General features: G+C 32.8%; 1 protein-coding gene and 1 pseudogene across 2 annotated transcripts; one reads left to right on the forward strand and one right to left on the reverse strand.

The window, feature by feature from the left end:
* Positions 1 to 8791: 8791 nt before the first annotated feature.
* On the reverse strand, positions 8792 to 13208 carry LOC105175970 (ARM repeat superfamily protein). Of its 2 annotated transcripts, XM_011098619.3 has the most exons (9): positions 12024 to 13208; positions 11549 to 11633; positions 10960 to 11056; positions 10765 to 10828; positions 10611 to 10667; positions 10480 to 10517; positions 10296 to 10377; positions 9530 to 9624; positions 8792 to 9159 (listed from the first exon to the last, which is right to left on the reverse strand). In XM_011098619.3, exons 1-8 carry the CDS (start codon positions 13092 to 13094, stop codon positions 9532 to 9534), a joined length of 1587 nt encoding a protein of 528 aa, XP_011096921.1. In that variant the 5' UTR covers positions 13095 to 13208; the 3' UTR covers positions 8792 to 9159; positions 9530 to 9531. The 2 variants fall into 2 exon arrangements, with proteins under 2 accessions (XP_011096921.1, XP_011096920.1); XM_011098618.3 differs by lacking the exon at positions 8792 to 9159 and having other exon boundaries at positions 9387 to 9624; positions 12024 to 13207.
* A 5168-nt stretch (positions 13209 to 18376) lies between these two features.
* Positions 18377 to 20201, forward strand: LOC105176042 (tetrahydroberberine oxidase pseudogene; annotated as a pseudogene).
* The last annotated feature ends 1110 nt before the right edge of the window (positions 20202 to 21311 follow it).

Genomic DNA, 21311 nt, shown 5'->3' on the forward strand with positions numbered 1-21311 from the left:
AGGGTTTGACCTAGCCTGATGGGTAGACACTGCAAGATATATTCCTGAAAATATAAGTAGAGGAACAAGCTGTAACTTAGTGAGTAAATAACCAATACCACCTATACGTACATCAAATATAGTCCGGACAAGATATCATGAACAACATATGTAGAATATAATTAATTTAATTGTAGCACGATTAACATTATTTCAAAATGCAATCATCTCATAACAAGACAATTAATTAAGCACCTCTTTTTTCCTATTCTACTTATCAGAAGGTGATATAGTGTTTTTCTCCATCAACTCAATCTCACTATTCATTACATAATATTTAACAAATCCCCTTGACATGCCACACATGCTCATCAATCTCATTTGTAATTATAGCATTTCATTTCGCATTAAAACTCTTTTTATTTCGCATCATAGCTCTTTTGATTTCACATCCTAGCTCTTTTATATCGCACCATAACTCTTTTCATTTTATTTTTTCATATAGGCTATTCAATAACATCCCTAGATATTCATATCACAATTATATTCAATTTTCATTATTCCCTTGGTTCCACATATCACTATTTTTATCTATAACACATCATTCAAGAAATGTAATATTTCGATGCATTTTCTCATTTAACTTTCGCAACATAATCATTCAATTTAAATGATGAACCACTCATACAACTTTAAATACATTAGTTCCAGTACGAATCATAGACTTACATAAAAGTAATATTACAAGTAAAGAAAATGCATATAGATAATACTGATTATTTACTTACCCCAAACTTACAATAAATTAATTAGTAGGTAGAGAGTTGTTCAATCCTCTGTTTTGTCCCCGAGCTCAATAATCAACGATAAGGCATATAATCAATATATTTCTCAAATACAATTCTCTAATATCTCTATCCTCATTTCATCAATTTCTCGCTATTATAGTAACTAATTAGACACTTACCCAAATAACCAAATATTCAATTAATCAATTTTGTTAAATTGAACAAATTTTTATAAAAATGATTAAATCTTCTAACTTAAGTAATTAAACTAAGGGTTAGTTACATTTTGCTATCCGAACTATGACTATTTTTACACTTTAGCATCTAAACTTTTTTTTATGTCAACTTAACGATATTTCACACTTTGCCATTTCTAACTATTTTTTCATCAAGATTTTTTTCGAAAAAACATCACATACAGTGCACATGTGATATTTAAGAGTTATGTGATGCGATATTTTTTACATATGCACAACATGTATATTTTTTCGACAAAAAAATCAGCCAGAAAAAGGTCATATATATATGGTAAAGTGCAAATTTCGTAAAATTAAGATGTTAAGTCGACATAATAAAAACGTTTAGATATGAAAGTATAAAAATTGATATAATTCGAATGGCAAAATGTAATTTACTCTTGAATTAATTAACTAGCTATAACATTCCTATTTCAATGAGATCCTTAACCAATCACTAATTTATAAATAATCAAACTCATAAAAAAATTTCTTGTTAACCATTAAATCGAATAGTATAAACTAAATTTTGATGAATAGACTAATTAAATAATATAATTGTAAAAATTAATAATAATTTAAAAAATATTTTTTTCTTACGTGTTTGTTTCTCCCGAGAGTATGTTAATTGTATGTTATATAATTAAGTGTGTGTTTGTGTTATCATAAAAGGGTGGGTGTGGCAGCACCCATCATTATCCTTCCTTTTTTTTTTTGTTTTTAAAATTTTTTTAAAATATCCATTGTGTCCCTTCTAATTCTCTTTTAATATAATTTGCTCCTAAATATTTTATAAAGCTCAAATTTACTCCATTCATGCTTATATAATCAAAACTTGAATCTATAACTTTTTACTAATTAATCTTTTTTTAAAAACACTTACTAATTAATACCATAATTATGTATTAAAATTTTTGGATGTTATAATTATCCCTTCCTAATAAAAATTTTGTCCCCGAAATTTGATTAAAGTACCAACTATGGACTATAATATCGGTACCTCTCTTTCATATTCTCCTCAACCTTCCAGGTGACATCACTTGGAGAGTGGTGACTTCACTTTACCTTCACCATTGGTATTTCTTTTTTTCTCAATTTCTCATGCTCGATAATTTTTTTTTTCTATAGGCTCCTCTACATACGTTAACCCTTCCGGTATTTCTATCTCCTGTTCATGCAAATATGGCTACAATTTGATCAGTATCGTCGTAGCATAGAAATACGGAACACCTTATGTATCTGTGATAATTTTGCTGATAATGCTAATCGATAAGATAGTTGTCTAACTCGCTCGATAATTTCATATCGTTTAGTGTACCTTGACTCAACTTTTCTTGCTTACGGATTCTTAAAATTCTCCTCTATGGTGATACCTTCAGAAGAACCTTTTCTCCCCCATGATCATCCCAATTTCCTCTAAATTATATTATGCAAGCTCTCAAATCCTCTAACGTGTAAATTGTCCTTTCTAATTGTCCATCTGTTTGAGGATGAAACATTGTATTGAAGAGAAATATTGTACATAGAGCCCTTTGCAAGCCTCCCCAAAAATGAGAAGTAAATCGAAGATCTCTATTAGAGACTATAGAAGTAGGAACAACATGTAATCTTATAATTTCTGAAACATATAATTCATCCAACTTATTCAAAGAATTATTTTGCCGTATTGCTAAGAGGTGAGCAAATTTAGTCAATTAATCCACAATCACCCAAATAGCATCATATTTCCTATACATGTGGTAGCCTAATGATAAAATCTATAGTAATGTTTTTCCACTTGCATTCAAGTATAGATAAAGGACGAAGCTTACGAGCTGGTGCTTGGTGCTATGCTTTTACCTGTTGACAAGTTAGACATCTGGCCACAAACTCTGCAACATCTTTCTTCATTGTTGACCACCAGTAGTGGGGCCTTAAATGTCGATACATCTTGGTATTGTCAGGATGCATTACATACAGTTCATAGTGCGTATTCTGCATAATCTCCGATTTTAATTCCTCTACATTCGGCATACATATACATTTCCCATAATAGCATACCATCTTCATGTACTACAAGTTGATCGCTTTTTTCTTCTTGCATATTGGCTTTCATTTTCTGCAAGTATGCCTTATTTTGTACATCCTTAATTTTGTCCTTAAGGGAGGGCTTCACTTGTATAATAGCCAATAAAATATCACCATCAATGCTAAATTGCACATCCATTGCTCTGAGGGATGTTAAATACTTCATATTATAGCTAATCATGTTTGCAACTTGGTTCACTGTCTTTCTAGTCAAAGCATCTGCCACAACATTAGCCTTTCTAGGGTGATAGTCAATAGGGCAGTCGTACTTTACCTCAAGTTAAACTCTTTCTATGTTGGAATATACTTTATGCTTTTGCGATTGTAAATATTTGAAATGTCTGTCCATATAGATAATATCCCAGATTTTTAATGCATGTACAATAGTTGCCAATTCTAAATCATAGGTTGGATAGTTTAGTTCATGCGGTCTCAACTGCCTCGAAGCATAAGCACAATAGTTGCTAATTCCATATTATGGTTTGGATTGTCTAGTTCATGTGGTCTCAACTGCCTCGACGCATAAGCTGTAACTCTTCCATGCTGCATCAAGACACACGAAAATATTTGTCTCGAGGCATCAGCATATACCATATATCCTCCATTTCCAGAAGACAAAGCAAGAACAAGTGTGGAGGTAAGTCTTTTCTTTAACTCTTCAAAACTCTGTTCACACCTGTCATTCTAGTGTAATGATGCATTCTTCTTTAACAAATTTGTCAGAGGTTTCGCGACCACAAAGAAATTCTTTACAAATATTCAGTAGTAACTAGTCAATCCCAAAAAAGCTTCGAACTTTTGATAAATATTTAGGTGGCTCCCAATCCATTACTTTTGATAAATATTTAGGTTGCACCCCTTGTTTTGAAACAACATGCCCTAAAAAGGCAATTTCCTCATCCAAAAGTGAAATTTGCTAAATTTAGCATACAATTTTTTTTTCTCTCAAAATTTATAAAGCCATCTTTAGGGGTTCATTTGGTTCAAATGATAGGAAAATGGAAGTGGAAGGGGGAGCAGAAGTGAAAGGGGGAGGAGAAGGGAAATAATAATAGTTTTCCTTCAAATTGTTTTATATGAATGGGGGAAGTAAATCTCAAATACTTCTACTTTTTTTGTACGAGTAAAACATATTGAAAAGAAAAGACTATTTTTATAATTTTGTTGAATAACCCTTATCTTCATTTTCTATTAATAAATGAATAAATTAATATTATACTAATATAATTTTAGTATATCAAAAAATTTAAAAATCTTGTTAATAAAAATATTTATCAAATAAGAATAAGAATATTTTTGTTAATAAAAATATTAATCAAAATGAGTATTGTTCATTTATTCTAAACTCTTTAGTTTAAATAAAATAAAAATTACCAACAAGATTGTTTACCTGATTGTTGACTTCGACGTAGTAGCTTTTCAATGACATTGTTATCTTTTCTATGGCAATTATGTACGGTATTATCAGCGGGAAGGAGAAAATAATTGGAGAAAAATTATGTATATAGATATATATATATGGGTAATAGAGTAAACAAAAATAAAAATTGTACTTTTTTGTCTTTTTGACCTTATACTTCCACTTTTCCACTCAATTTTGGACGGAAACAAAATTGAACTCTAGAGGGTCTTCATGTATATTGAGTTTTACTTCACCTCCATCTCTTCTCCTTGACCAAACACCAAATTATCTGTAATACATTTATTTTTACTTCGATTTCTCTTATACTCCCATTTTTCACCCCAACCAAACACATTCTAGATGTTGCTCATGTTCCTCATAACTACTAGAGTATGTCAGAAAATCATCGATAAACACAATGACAAAATTGATCGAGAAATGATTGTAATGACTAGGGGTGGGCGTTCAGGTAGGGTAGTTCGGATCCTGACTTGACTTGATCGAGTTCGGTTTCTTTTTTCTGATTTTTTTACTAAAAAATGGCTATCGAATAACCTAATACCCTAATTAAAAAATCGGATTTGGGTTCGGGTAGGATTTTCCTACAAATCCTATCCGAACTATCCGATCGGGTACCCAAAATTTAAAAAAATAAAAAATTGTGTATTCTTTTTGCCTAGCCTTTTAGGGTTTTCTCCTGGTTCTCTCTTATTCTTCTTCCTCCCTCTTCTCTCTTATTCTTCTTCTCCAAAGTCCCAAGTTCCCCCAACAACACCAAGAGCCAAAACATCCAACCCCATAAAAATTATAAAATTTTAAAATGTCACAAGAAGATGATGAATTAGTATATCAAATCCAAAGGTTAGTATTGTTTTTTTTTTTTCCTTTTGTTGTTTAGTTAATTGTATATTCAATTTCTTACTTATTGTATGTCAAAGAATAAGTATATTAAAAAACAATTGAATGATGAAATTTAAAATTGTATATTCAAAGAAATTGGAAAAAAATAAATCAAAAAATACCAAAAACAGATGCATAATGTTTGGTTTTGTTTTTAACTTGTTTTGGGGTGTTTTATGAAGATAGAGAGAGAAAAACAAAGATAAATAAAAATAAGTTAGAGATAGTGTGTATGTTTGGATTTATTTTTGGAAAATATAAAATAAGTATGGTATGTTTGATGTTGGGTAGTGGGGAGACAAAAAGTATTGTTTCATTGTCAAATTATATATCTTTTACATATATTTATATATATGTATGTGTAAAAATATATATAATTTATTTAGTTGTGAGTGATTAAAATAAATATTATTTTTTAATTAATTATTTTTTGTCCAAAAAAAATAATTAAAACTATTTTAAAATAATAAAAAATATATCCAAAACTTACAAAACCAAACAAGACAAACATACACTATATTTTGGCCCATCTCAAATATGGGCCAAAATTGAAACCAAACATACTGATCATGTTGTTCGAAACAATCTTTGTTTTTGGTAGAAGTTGTTTAGCAGCTGAAACAACTTTTGTTTTTTTTTTTTTTTAAGCTGTTTCAACTTCTATTTTACAAAAGCTTCATCTTCTATTTTACAAAATTTATGAAGCTTATTTAAAAAAAAAAAAAAGGAGAAAACTTCGGGTACCTGACTATTGGGTACTTGATTTAATCAGGTACTCGAAAAAAATTGGATTGGGTAAATTAGGTACCCTATGAAAATCGGGTCAGGATCGAGTAGCTATTTTAGCTATCGAAAAGTTTGGATACCCAACCTAAACTACCCAAACTTCCATTACCCAGACTGACGCCCACCCCTAGTAATTACTTGTTCATTAGGGACATGAAAGCGGCAGGGGTATTTGTCAACCCAAATGGTATAACATCAAATTCATAATGACCATACCTAATCCTGAAAGCTATATTTGGAATAGACCCTTTATCAATCAACAGTTGCCAATACCCTGATCTTAAATTAATTTTAAAAAACATGATTGCATCCTTTAGATAATCAAGCATATCATCTATCCGTGGTAGAGGCTACTTATTTTTAATTGTAATCCAGCTCAATTACCTATAATCAACACATAATCTCATATTTCTATTCTTCTTCTTTACAAATAATACTAATGTTCCCCGATGAAATACATGGTCATATAAAACCTTTATCTAACAACTCTTCTAATTGCTTCATCAACTCTTTCAATTCTTTGGAGCCATTTTGCATGGTGAAATTGAAATAGGTGCTGCCCCAAGACTAGTTTCAATCTCAAAATCTACTTCTAGATGAGGTGGTAACATAGGTAATTTTTTTGGGAAAGCTTCATGGAATTCTCTCACTATTGGAATGTCTATTACCCCCAAATTGACCATCTTAGTACCATGTACTTTAGTTAGATATGCTTCTTTACCATATCAATGAAATTATTATAATTAGCTCACACGCCAACCACAATTTTAATTCGTATTTATTCATTCTCAAAATATGATGTCTATTTTTACTAATTGATGAGGAGAAAATTACATATTGGATCAACCTGATTGAAATGCAAAGGTTTGACCTAGTCCTTAGTGGGTAGACACCGCAAGATCTGCTCCTAAAAAACATAAGCAGATAAATGAGCTTGCAATTTAGTAAGTAAATAATCGACACCATCTATACATGTACATCAAATATAGTTCAGACAACAAAATGAGCAACATATATAGAATATATTTATTTAATTCCAACACAATTAACTTTATTTCATAGTGCAGTCAACTCATAACAAGATAATCAGTTAAACTCCTCTTTTCCTGATCTGCTTATAGAAGGTATTATTGTATTTTTCTCCACCAACTCAACCTCGTTATTCATTACATAATATTTAAGTGAATCATCTTGATATGCCACATAGGCTCATCAATCTCATTTCGCACCATAGCTCTTTCATTTCTCGCATCAAAACTCTTTTCATTTTGCATCACAACTCTTTTCATTTCCCATCATAACTCTTTTATATAAATCATATATCTTTTTATTATATTTTCCCACACAGGCTATTCAATAATATAAAAGGGTATTCATGTCATAATTATATTCAGTTTTCTTCACTCCCACACTTCTATATATCATTGTTTTATAAGCAATTAGTCACGTAAAATCCCATATCGACATATTTTCATTCACAGGCACCAACATCATTCAACAAATGTAATATTTCATTGCATTTTCTCATTTTATTTTCACAACATATTCATGCAATTTAAATCATCAACTACTTATCAATTCAAAATTGATTAATTCCATGAGGAATCATAGATTTATATAAAAGTAATGTTACAAGGAAAGGAAGTATATATAGATATACTTATTATTTATTTACCTCGATCTTACAATAATTTAATTTGTAAGTAGAGAGTTGTTCAGTCCTTTACTTTGTCATACATCCTATAATAAGTTATATAATTAATATATTAAGAATACGGTAATTTCTAAATAAACTATTAACTATTATCCATACAATTTCCAACATTCTTTTAATATTTCAATTCTATCAACATTCAAATTTTCGTTTTGTTTCTTCTAAATAACTAGACAATTTAGGCTTTCAAAGATATATATAGTTTGTCAAATAATTCATAAGAATCTATTGTCTTTAAACCCCACATATTTTAGCTACTATAGTCAATAATAATTTTGGATTAAATTATCTCAAAATCTTATATTCTTTTTGAGTAAATTTTATATTCTCAAATATACATTTTTTAATATTTTTCAAATATAATTTTCTAATATCTCTATCATCTTTCACCTACCCATATAATTAAATATCCGATTAATCAGTCCGATTAAATTGAACAAATATTATAGAAATAATTAAATTAATTAACTATAACATCCCTAATTCAAATTGGATATTTAACCAATCACTAATTTATAAATAATCAAACTCACAAAAGCTTTCCGTTAAACATTAAACCAAATAGTATAAATTATATTCAATAACTATACTAATCAAATAATATAATTATAAAAATTAATAACAATTTAAAACACAATTTTTCCTTCTCTACTTGTCTCTCCTGAAAGTCTGTTATTCGTGTGTGTGTGTTATGTTATACTTAAGTGTGTTATCACAAAAAGGGTGCGTACGGGTACCACCCATCATTATCCTCCCTTTTTTCTTATTTTTTATTTTTAATTTTTTTTAAAATATCCATTACGTCCCTTGTGATTTCTTTTAATATAAATTTACTTTCAAATATTATAAAACTCCAATTTGCTCCATTCAAATTTTAATAATCAAAATTTGAATTTATAATTTATTTACTAATTAACTCTTCTTTTAAAAAATACTTATCAATTTAACCCCACAATTATATATTAAAATCTTTCGATGTTACAATATTCCGATTAATATATAGCTCAGCCTCAAATGCAGTCAATGGTATGATAGAGAGAGTGCAATGAAGGGGGTTGAGTTGTGGATTGTTAACACTGATACTCAGGCCATGAGGACGTCTGTCGCCAGTTCCCCTACAGCATCTTGCAAGAGCTGACCCGAGGACTTGGTGCTGGTGGTAACCCAATATGAAGAAAGCAAAGAATCTATAGAGGATACAGTTTATGGATCAGACCGTGCCAAATCTGCCAACACGACAGTTGAGAACAGAACACGGTCGCGTTCTCCGACTCCATTAGTTTTGACCTAAAATCGTAATAATTTGTAAAAATTAGCAATCAAAATCATGCCTCGAAAAATTTACAAACCAAAATCAATTTTAACTCAAAATATAGGGACCAAAGGTGTAATTTACCCAAGTTTGTGGAAATGTGTGTGACATGAGTTTTTCTAGGTCTTTTAAAAGATTATATATTTCTGGTTTTCTGTTACAATTAACATAGAAGGGAGAGCATTTTTTCACTGGCCTGCTCTTCAGCATAGAAAATCCACAAGAAGCTTCAAATTGCAGCCATCTCTCCATACACCCAAACAAAGTACAAAATGTAGGATAGACTAAAATACAGAAGTTTTCCTTTATCACAAAGGCCCCTTCATGAATGTCTAAAAGTCTTACTTTCATGTAAAAGCAGAAATGAATTTTAAGATCTTTGACTGTGCCCTTTCCTTCTCTTCCGGCCCATCAAGATCACCGATATTGTCGTGGTATTCCTGTGAAATCAGAGCGGTGTGTATTAACATGTGTATTCAATGAATACTTTGACAAAATTAGAAACAAGCACACTGCAGAACTATGATGTGAAACTGTCAGTTAAATGATTAACTTCTATACCGTCAAATGATTCATATTCAGTTTCCAAAGGTCAAAGTAAGAGGTTGCTTCCAATGACATATCAATCATTTAGCTTCTATACCATCAAATGATTCATATTCAGTTTCCAAAGGTCAAAGTAAGAAGTTGCCTCAAATGACATCTCAATCATTCAAAGAACGTACACAAACTTGGTGCGTTCCGAAATGAATGCTTTTGTTTTTTGTGAAATTTAAAAATGAAATCTGCACTTCAAAAATCAAACTTGACAAGACAATTTATTTGTTTTTCCCCTTCAAAATTTCCAATAAAGCCCCCTCCCCCTTTTCTACATTACCAATATTCACCAAATGCAGTTAGCTGTTACGTAATGGAAAAATCAGATGAGCATAAGATATCAACTCAAAAGAAACTTTAGCAACACCCAAGTGTACCATACATTTATTTAATTTCAATTGCAATACTGACGAGTTCTAAACAGTTAGCTTTTACAAAACCTTCACAACCAGCAGTAATCATGAAAGGAATAAACCACTGTACTTTTATCACTATTAAGTTGAGAGGCTAATACCTGAAGTATATCTTTAACATCCTTCTTAGTTAACTTATGCTGCTTCAATAATAGCTCAATTCTTGCTCTCATTCGGGAGTGCCTGGAGAAGACAAAAGCACCAATTAGAAATTGAGGCCAAGAAAATGGCAGCTTGAAAGATCATATCCACCAAGTCATTGATACATAAGATGGGCAGACTTACTCGGATGTCCACAAATGCCCCAGAATAACAGCAATTAACTGCAAAAATAGAGAATGATTCAACATAAGAACAGAGTAGAAAGTTAAATTGCTAAAAAACATAACCAAGAGAAAAGGGGGCGATGGAGATGCCTGAAGAGTATAGAGTCCAGAGTCTAGCTTTCTATTATATTTCTCCTCTTCATCAATCTGCAACAACAAAGAAGAATGCACATTCACAAGATATTTTCCTGAAGTTGATGCAAAGCCATAATGATCGGAAAGAAGAATCTAGATATTAACCAACCTCAAGATCGTCAAGTTCTAGTTCATTGAGCCGTTCAGTCTCTGCTTTGACTCTATCTGAATATCTAAAAATAATAGTAAAAATAAAAGTGATCAGAAGACACCATCAGACTAAAAAAAAGAAGATAACAAAATGCCCAAAGAAGAAGAAGGGCGGTTTTTTTATAAATAATTAAAGGCAGTGCAAAGTAATGACCTCACGTAGAGTTCCATAAGCCGGTCTATCTTCTCACATTCATTCTCCACAAATTTACTTAACAATCTTTCCCTTCTAGAACCCCTCAAGATCCCACCTGGAGTATGATAAGAACTGCCATGAGTACAATGACATAATTGGAGAAAACAATATGCTATGACACCATATTTTAAGTAAAAGTTGATGAAGTGCAGCATTTTGAGTGACTGAAGAACGCAAATTAACATTACAACTTTAAGCCAAGAGAACCAAAACATACAATTACAAGAAATAGATGTTGAGTACACAAACAGCATTTTAACGTAAGTTAACAACATACATGTAGACCAAAAAACATAAAAATATGATCGATTAAATATTACACTGATTTGAGGAGTAGATATGCAAGAAGTTGATGAGAACAAGATCAACCTTATGTTTAGGAAACTGAATTTCCATACAAAATCAAATGACACGAACAAGATGAAAGCCTAATAAATTCCAACAGTGTCATACAAGGATGTATTCATCTTACCTTAAAACCATGCATTTCCCAATATCAATCTCAAAGACTAAAGAAAAGCAGTCTAAACAGAACTTGCCTTCTTACCAAATAGTGACGCAATTAGTGATATCAGACGTTCCTCCAACTCTTCTTTATAGCGTTTTTTCTTGTTCTTCTTGCTCAAAGGTATCTGACAAGCAAGAGACATAAAATTTAGACATAAAGGCTAAAAAGTCTTGGATACACAACAGCTACTCCAAAATCATCAATTATATCTTATTGCTACAAATTCTGTTTACTTTTCTTTAAAACTTATCAACAGAGAACAAACACCACAAACAATACGCATACAAGAATTTTATGGCCGATATTCCAACCTGTGTGACTTTGTAGTTATTTCCGAATTCCGGTTTCAGACATCAATAACAACTATAAATGAATTTTTTCTTTCATTCATGCGATAAACCAATAAGAAGCAAAGCTTAAACCAAGCCAGTCACAAGTGATCCATGAATGAAAAGCATTCATGCGCACAATCAGTCTCAGCAGATGCCGCATAGGGAAAGGGAACTGAACTTGCCTTACCCATAAAAGCAGGGAATGCAGTCTTTAGACCCATCACATCAATAAACCGCTCGCATGCAGGCGGATAATTAGTCATGGCAAAATCCAAAGCCCTGATTGCGGACCCATAACACAATTTCTTCTGATTCATAATAATGATCATCAATTCCACCCCTTCTGCCTTCACAAACCTCTCCTTATTCTCCAATGGCATTAACAAGCAACACAAACAGTCAAACAAATTCTCCACCATCTCCTCCTCATCACCCGTCTTCGGGTCCTTAGACTTATACATAGCCACGGCCTGCAACAATGTGTCAACTCCGTTCATCTGACCAAACCTCTTCTGATTAGCAATGCTATTCTGCAACAAAATTGCCAGAATCTCAGATGCATACTGCTTATTACTATCAAATTCACGTATCTTAATCCGCGCCTGAAGCCATTTCAATAACTTGGTCTTCTCGCAAACTAGCTCAGACACAGAAGGCTTGACCTCAATGAGGTTCTCGATAGTGGACAATGTATTATAGATGGCAGCTGATTCATCGGGGTCGGAGTCATTCAACCGAGCTAAATTCTGCACAAGCAATTCGACCGCATTATTCTCTATGAGCGCGTCAACAAGCACCTGCGCCGGCTCGTCGTTGTCTTCGATGACATCAGCATCAGTGAGGTCCTGCAAGAGCGTGACGGCATCAATAGCAATGTCTGTATTGTCGTGGTTGAGGAGTCCAGTGATTGAATTAACGGTTCCGAGGCTGACAAGGTCCGGGTACAGCTCTGGTGCGCCGGCGAGGATTTTGAGCTTCTGGAGCTCGTCGTGGAGCTCGAGTTCGGATTCAGCAAACTTGTCTGGGTTGTCTGGGTACTTGAGGCGGGCGGCGGTGTTGGCGTTGAGGCGGCGCTCCAAGGATAAGGCAAGCTTTTTTAGGGTTTTAAGGTCGAGGGTTTCGACGGCGTTCTGTTGGGATTTCTCAAGTGCTTCAAGTAGTGAGAGGTCAATGGGGGCGGCGGAGGGTTGAAGCGATGGCGGCGACGGGGGAGAGGGGGAGCGTTTTCGTTTCTGAGGAGCGGGGAGGTCCATTACGTCGGCGTTCAGTGTGGCTTGGCTTTCCGGGAGGGGAGGGTAATTGAGGGAGTGATGTTTTCTGGGATGATAATAGACATTGGAAAGGTAATTGGGCCTTCACATTTTTGGCCCGCTTCATTTCATCTTTAAATGGACATTTTCAATTTTATACTATTTTACAGTGAGTTAGTACTCTCCATTGTATATTTACTTATTTTTTTTAATTAATAAAAAAGAATTGAAAATTTTAAAAAACTTCCTCCACCTTCGGATGATTTATTAAAAAAAAGAAAAATTATTTAATTAAACGTAAATAGAGCCTTCTTATTAAAACAATATATGGGTTTAATTTTATTTTAAAACATTTTCAATCTTATTGAAAATATCCAATTTTATTAAAAATTATGCCACACAAGTTCATTGAAAATGTTTACTTGTATACGTTTGTAGGGCCCTGTCAGCTCTGCCTTTTTTTTTTTTGTCTTCTTTGATTAATCTGCATAATTAAAATAGTATAATGTTTTGGGAGCTGAATATAATGGCTTAAGCCCGAGTTTGTTTACGGTAGAAGCTTCCATAAATAAAGGCAATCGGACAAAGACTTCAAATGTCTTCTTTTCACTTACAATTACCTTAACACCCCTGTTACCTGACTTTAGCTCACTAATTATCTTCGAGGCAAATGCATTTTTTGTCCTTAAATATAGTCACTAATGCGATTTTGATTCTCAAATAATTTAGAGTTGTAATTTTGATTTTCAAACTTTAACTTTTTAGGCACTTTTGGCCCTTCCGTTAATTAAACTTTACGAAAATTTCATTTAATGTGGAAAAAATTGCTATTTTCCTCCCATTTTGTGGTACTTTTAAAGTTGTAATCCAATGCATTCAATTTTTCTATTTCTCTTCAAGCTTCAAAAGAGAATAAACCAAAAAAAAGATGAATTTTTGTTAAGTTTAATGAAAAAGTTAACGGAAGGACCAAAAGTGCCAAAAAAATTAAAAATTGAGGACCAAAATTGCAATTCTAAATTGTTAGAAGACCAAAATTGCATTAGCAGAGGACCAAAAATGTATTTATCCTAATTATCTTCTTTAAGCAATTGTTGCTCACTCCAAAGGCCGAAGCTTGGGGAAAGACTGTGAGCAGAGTGCGGTTCTAGGAGCTCACAAGGTGACTCTAGCCTAATTCTTTTTTTCTCATTAATGCCTACCATTTGTCTTGTATAAGGAGTTGACTTTATAATTCTTGACGTGTTTCATGATTTTACTTAATGAGCTCAAATATGACATGTTTCATTTAATTTTTTTTATTTTTTTGGATTGAGTTTAGGAGCAATAATAGTGCCTACACCAAATATGGTAATGGGTGCAAGGTTCGAACCATTATTTTAGCTTCTTCGTTTATTTTTTTTTTGAAATTTATTTTGTGCTACTGTGCAATCAATGGTGTGGATATGTTTTCAACATTGTGAAAGATTAATTTTTTTTTACATATGCAACATTTTGAATATGTATATTGCAGTGTGATATTTTTTATTGTTTAATTTGAGAAAGTTCTTTAAAAAGAATTTATTTTGTAAAAGTATCATACAATGCATTGGTAATATATTTTAAAGTTGATATGTGGGTAAATGTGATTGTAGATATCTTGTAGAATAAAGGGTAATTTTTCATGTCAAGATATGATTCAAAGAGAAATCAAAAGTCTTGGTTGCAATTCAAGACTTTTTGATCGAAGCTTTCAAGATGCTATGGTTTTTTACCATTTGTATCGGTATCGGAGGTCTAACTAAAATATACCCGTGCACGACGTACCCTAAGCTATAGCCTTCAAACCCCAATATACCTTGACAAGTCCAATTAATGAGGAGACTAGACCAAATTAGTAACACAACATGCATTGATAATCTACGAATGAGTTAAAATACATTTTGGAGGTTGTCCCTCATCTTGCAAACTCAAGGTGGATTGAGAGATTCTAAACACATTTTTGTAAGTGAGTAACTATGTTTCTAAGCATCATAGCACATCATAAGAAAAGCCGTATTGTGAAATACGAATTCATGCAACCTCATGCATCGTAAGTCAACATTTCCATCAAGTTTTGAATGTTGTTTTGAGACTACACTCATTGTTGTTAGACAAGGCTATCCCCGTTCCATCAAACAGTGCGTATACTAGATGAAAATTGTTTGAGGACTCTCCATTGCCCTAATCTGGCCAAATAGTCATTCTTGCCCCCTGTTCGTACTTGCGTGATAGCATTATCCATGGTGTCAGTTCCTTCCATGTTCACTTCCCTCTGTTTCTCCACCCTCAAAACCATAGAGTACGCGTTGTTGACTGTAAGTACTGGATCCATTATCAGCAGCTAATCACGCAAATGATCAAAGGTCTCACTAAGTCCCATAAGGAACTGTACAAGTCTGGTAAACACAGCCCAGTCTGCAGTAGCCTTAGATGCATCACAGGTGCAACCCCTACATGTACATTATGGAGTAAGAATCAACACATTTAATTCATTCCAAACCATATATAATCGCGAGAAATACTCAACCACTGACATATTTTCCTACGCTACGGACGCGATTTCTCCCTGTAGCTGATAGAAAAGAGGTCCATTACACTCTCCATATTTCTCTTCTAAGTCTAACTACAGAGTCCTCGCAGACTTCGCGCACATGAAACTACCAACAATCTCCTTAGATATGCAATTTAAAATCCATGTTGTGACCATGCTATCAAGGCGTATTCACTATTCAAAAAATGGATCAGTTATACTCGGCTTCGTAGACTTAACATCTATGAAGCCTAGCTTCATTTTTGCTCATGAAGCTCTCTTTACAGCATAACTCCAGGTAAGGTAGTTGTTTCTGGTTAAGAGTGTGCTCACAAGGATCATACCAGGATGGTCTTGTCTGTGTAACTGCAGTGGCTCTGGTACTTGTTGTCTGCTGCCTTCGCCCATCTCTGTCGTCGCTTGTGTCGAACGTCTACTACCTCAACTGCTTCCGCCGTTGCAGTTGATCAATCACAGAGACCTTCAAACAAAAACTTTGATACCATGTGAAATATCAAATCCCTTTGAAACCAAAGCTGAAATCGTAAGGAAGAATTGGAAGAAGTTTCATTTCTATAAAACCATATCGAAGAGAAAATCTATAAACGACCTTATATACAAGAGATGATAATAATCGTCATCTAACTAACTCAACAACCCAACGGCAAAGAAAACGTATTCTAACTAATAAAAAACGTATAAAGGAAATGTGACAAAAGAACAAATAAATGTTAAAGATCTGGAGCCTCCATCTCAGCTTCAACCCCTGCATTTTGCTACATTTGTCATTTTCAATTTTTGTTTATATATATTAAAAAACAGAACAAGACTTGTGATTGTATATCACAACCAAATTGTGTTTGGTTCAAACCAATTATTTTAAAAAATTGAGTTACTTCAAAACTCTAATTTTCTTTATAATTGTTTCAACCCTTCGTTTTCTTTTCTATTTTACAAATCTTTTGCTATTACATAATAGTACAATTCTATTAGTGTAAAGAGAAACTTCATAGATTAGTGCTTAGTGCATTAACCTGACGATTGTTTCATTCTTTTCTTTCCATGTTCAACTTTATATCTCGTCCGGGACGTTCTCTTTGTTTCTTCGTTAACCTTCTTTTCTTTATGTTTTACTTCTTTTTCTGGTGAATCTACAATGAAGTGTTCTTCTTTCAAGTTTTAAGGCTTTTTAATATATGAGTATTTAATAACAATTAAACTGTGATTCTTCTCAAATATGATTTTTCTCAATTGCTCACAAGTTAAATAAATTTATTGCTTAATAATAAGAAACTTATTTTGCATAATTAGGGTACCTAAAAAGTAATTTGCAATAATCATTCTGCTTTCAATAATTTACCCCCTTATACTTTTTAAAATGAAGCAATTTACCTCATTATACAGAGAGGTAAATGCTTCATTTCAAAAATCATGGGGGGAGGGGGTAAATTATTGTATTTTAAAAAATATAGGGAGACAAATCGCTATTTATTTTTTTATAATGGGGTAATTTGCTCATTTGCGATATCACAAGAGTGTTACTTGCATTTTTCCCTATGATCAATCAACACATATTAAATTTTATTTTAGTAATATATTTAAAATATTTATTTTGCCTATATGTCATTAATTAATGTTCTTTTCTTTATTATTTATATAAAAATAATAAAAAATTAGCGTATGTATAGGATTGGAATGTGATCGGAGCTCTAGCAAACAAATTGTAGATATAGATGCGTAGATTCGATGAGCCTACAATTAGTCATCCCTTTGACATCATTAGATATATAAGATGACAAACATTTTGTGATTTGGTACAGTTGTTTTTTTCAGGGGAGCTTAAATTCCATGAAGGAAGCTGTACGTATTTAATGGAAGGGAAATGTCAAATATGCGACTTTGAAACAATCAATAAACCTACATTATTCACGACTTTTCTGAAAATCAGAGGCTTCCATGAAACATCATCCAAGAAAGTTAAACCACCTCATATTTGACATATATGCATATATCCACTTCAAATATACATATTTGCTATTATATAAACAATAACATATAATACAATAAGTTTTCTTGATATATTACATAATTGCAAATACCTTATCGTTGCTTGGAAAATTACCAATACCCCCATCCAATTTTCACAGTTGTCTAACAATTAGCACAATTCGTTAGTATCCGTTACATTTTCCTCCAACTTTTTTTGTTGAACGGATCAAAATGCCCTTGTAAATTATGAATTGTAATTCTTTTTATTTTTTAAATTTTTTTTGAAAACCTCTTGTGGACTAATTAGTGGATAATTTCTTTTTTATAAATTTTCTTTTCATCCACTTTGTTACTTAATAAAGTTCACAATTCTAGACATCCATCCAAAGATTTTCATAAAAAAAAATCAGGAAGGTATTTATAGTGTTTCAAAAAATTAAGGGGTATTCGTTCGCAACTATGTCTAACTTAAGAGAAGCTCGTCATAATATACCTTACCTTATAATTGCTATTTATTTTTGTTCATGGAAAAAAGATTACTGTTCAACAAAATACATCCGGGGGACGAGTTAAATTCAATCTAGAAATTCTTGAATTATAGTCTGGTCATAGAAAATAAAAGTCGCAGGATTTAAACTAATGATGTTCACATTCCAACTTGAAATGGCAACAAGTCTGCGCAGTTCCCCCTTTCCATATATGTTGCATTATAAATACAACTCAATGATCTGTTCCCAATACACAAACCACAATTAACATGAAGACTTCATCCATTTCCACTCTTTTCTTCATTCTTTTTGTTATCTTTTCGTGCTCGTCGGCAGCTTTTGCTGATGATCATGATGATTTTCTTGAATGTCTCTCTGAAGAGTTCCACAACTACACCTCAATTTCCAGGGTTGTTTACACCCCAACCAACTCATCTTATCCCTCCATTCTTCGATTTTCTATTCAAAACCTGAGATTCACGTCCGAATCCACCCCGAAGCCGCTGGTTATCATAACCCCGGAGCACGAATCCCACATTCCCCCTGTCATCTACTGTGCAAAAGAAAATGACATGGAAATTAGAACTAGAAGTGGGGGGCATGATTACGAGGGATTGTCTTATGTATCTCAACTCCCGTTTGTGATCATTGATTTGATCAACCTTAGTGAAGTAACAGTTGATGCTGAGCAGAAAACTGCATGGGTTGAAGCTGGTGCAACCATTGGATCATTGTATTATAGGATCGCGGAGAAAAGCCCAACGCTAGGGTTTCCAGCCGGTGTTTGCCCAACTGTTGGTGTTGGCGGGCACTTCAGTGGAGGAGGCTACGGCACATTGCTAAGAAAATACGGGCTGGCTGCAGATAATGTTATTGATGCAAGAATAATAGACGTCAATGGCAGGATTCTCGACAGAGAGTCTATGGGTGAAGACTTATTTTGGGCCATTAGGGGCGGTGGAGGTGCCAGTTTCGGTGTGATTCTTGCATGGAAAATACAATTGGTTGATGTTCCAGAAAGAGTCACTGTTTTCACAATCCACAAGACTTTGGAACAAAATGCCACTCAATTGATTCACCGCTGGCAATACATCGCGCATAGATTCGACTCGGATTTATTCATCCGAGTCCTCATCAGAAGGGTGAATTCCAGCCAGGATGGAAGGAACATGACTATTCGTGCTTCTTTCAATTCAATTTTCCTTGGCGGGATCGATAGATTGCTCCCTTTGATGCAGAAAGGTTTTCCCGAATTGGGCTTGGTGAGAGAAGACTGTACAGAGATGAGTTGGATCCAATCCATCCTGTATTTTGCTGGATTCCCCATGGAATCATATGAAGTTTTGCTGAATAGGACACAACCCAGCGTGAGATACTTCAAAGCAAAATCCGATTATGTGCAGAAACCCATTCCCGTAAACGGGCTGGAAGGTATCTGGAGACTGTTCTATGAACCCGAAGCCAAGGAGGCCGAGGTCATCTTAAGCCCATATGGTGGAAGAATGGATGAAATTTCTGAATCCGCAATTCCATTTCCTCATCGGGCTGGTAATCTGTACAAAATCCAACATCTGGTGTACTGGGAAGAAGAGGAGGCTCAAAATTCCGACAGGTACATAAGCTGGATTAGGAGGCTTTACAGCTACATGGCTCCTTACGTTTCCAGGTTTCCAAGGGCAGCATACATCAATTATAGAGATCTGGACATTGGAGTGAATAATAATGAAGGGAAGATAAGCTATGCACGAGCAAGCGTTTGGGGCATCAAGTACTTCAAAAACAATTTTGATCGATTGGTCAGGGTGAAAATTGCGATTGATCCAGAGAATTTCTTTAGGAATGAACAGAGCATTCCTCCAAGATGGACAAAGAAAGATGACTAATTAAGATACATTGTTCTACAAACATATACTTCTTATATGCTTCACTTCATTTCATTTCTTTATTTAATGTATTTGTATGTGAATAAGGCATTGTAGTAATTATTTGATGTCATTTGTAGCATAATGATTTGTCTTTCCGTCATGATATTGTACTAATAAATTGATTCATTGGTGAAAAATAAACTCTAATTTAGGCCTATTGGTTTGTGCTTTTATTTTCAATTTTCAATTTTCAATTTTTAAGCAATAATAAAAGTAAAAGCATGTTTATACATGCGTACTTTTATTGGAATTATATTAATTTGACATCGATCACAATTCAATATAAAATACAATTTTATTAACTAATCCAAACGTATTCTCATTTTAAATGAAAATCTTTACAAGATTAAAAATACATATTTTTCACTTAAAATTAAAAATAAAAACACGAACCTAAGAAAAGTTGTTCCATCTTTCTCAAACCCATAACATTTTAATATGTATGCACGAAAATTCTAATATATGAAAAATTCTTGTTTATCCTTCCTTTTTATTAATCTTTTTTTTTTTTTGAGTTGAAAAGTACTATAAGAATTTATATATCAAAGTCTTTTTCCTATGGAGGATTTCTAATTTCATCATGTACTTAAATGGGAGGGAAAAGTATTATTTTAGTTCGCTAAGTATGCCTAATTTTAATTTTAGTTCGATAACTATCTCCATTTTTGTTTAGGTCCATTAATTTACGAAATTGCTTATTTTTAGTCCTCTTGTAGATTTTCGAACAATTTTACCCCTATGAGTGCATATGGACTAAAACTCCCTTTCAAAAGTTGCATAGAGGTAAAATTGTCCGAAAATCTGCCATAGGACTAAACGTAAGCAATTTCGTAAGTTACTGGACCTAAATAAAAATGAACATAGTTAATGGACTAAAATTAAAATTAGACATACTTAGCGGACTAAAATTAAAATTAGACATACTTAGCGGACTAAAATAATACTTTTCCCATTTTTTTATTAATGTCATTTTGATAGTTAAGTAATTATAAATAATTCAATTAGTATTTGAGTTTTTAATATTAATATCACTTTTGTAATTAATTCATATTTTTTATTATCTTTTTATGTAATGACTATTTTAGCTGTAAATACTTAAATAAAAATAGTTAATATACCATTATTCATTTCTAAATCAAGATCCCTGTAATTGAAATAATTCTCATACATCTAGGGTTTCACTAGATGCTACCGACAATGCATGCCAAATTACAGGCCAGATTTGCAATTTTGGGCAAATTTTAATATTAGAGTGACAATTTTTTAA

The sequence above is a fragment of the Sesamum indicum genome, linkage group LG13 (assembly GCF_026168435.1).
Source record: "Sesamum indicum cultivar Baizhima isolate 11 linkage group LG13, ASM2616843v1, whole genome shotgun sequence".
NCBI classification, from domain to species: Eukaryota; Viridiplantae; Streptophyta; class Magnoliopsida; order Lamiales; family Pedaliaceae; genus Sesamum; species Sesamum indicum.

Bases quoted from the DNA above. Each gene is read 5' to 3' on its own strand.
- LOC105175970 (XM_011098619.3), bottom strand. From the start codon at position 13,094: ATGGACCTCCCCGCTCCTCAGAAACGAAAACGCTCCCCCTCTCCCCCG. The intron at 10,829-10,959 runs GTCATTACTTTG...TATTATTTTTAG, and splicing joins CTTATGGAACTCTACGTGAG to ATATTCAGATAGAGTCAAAG. The intron at 10,668-10,764 runs GTTGGTTAATAT...TTGTTGTTGCAG, and splicing joins TAGAACTTGACGATCTTGAG to ATTGATGAAGAGGAGAAATA.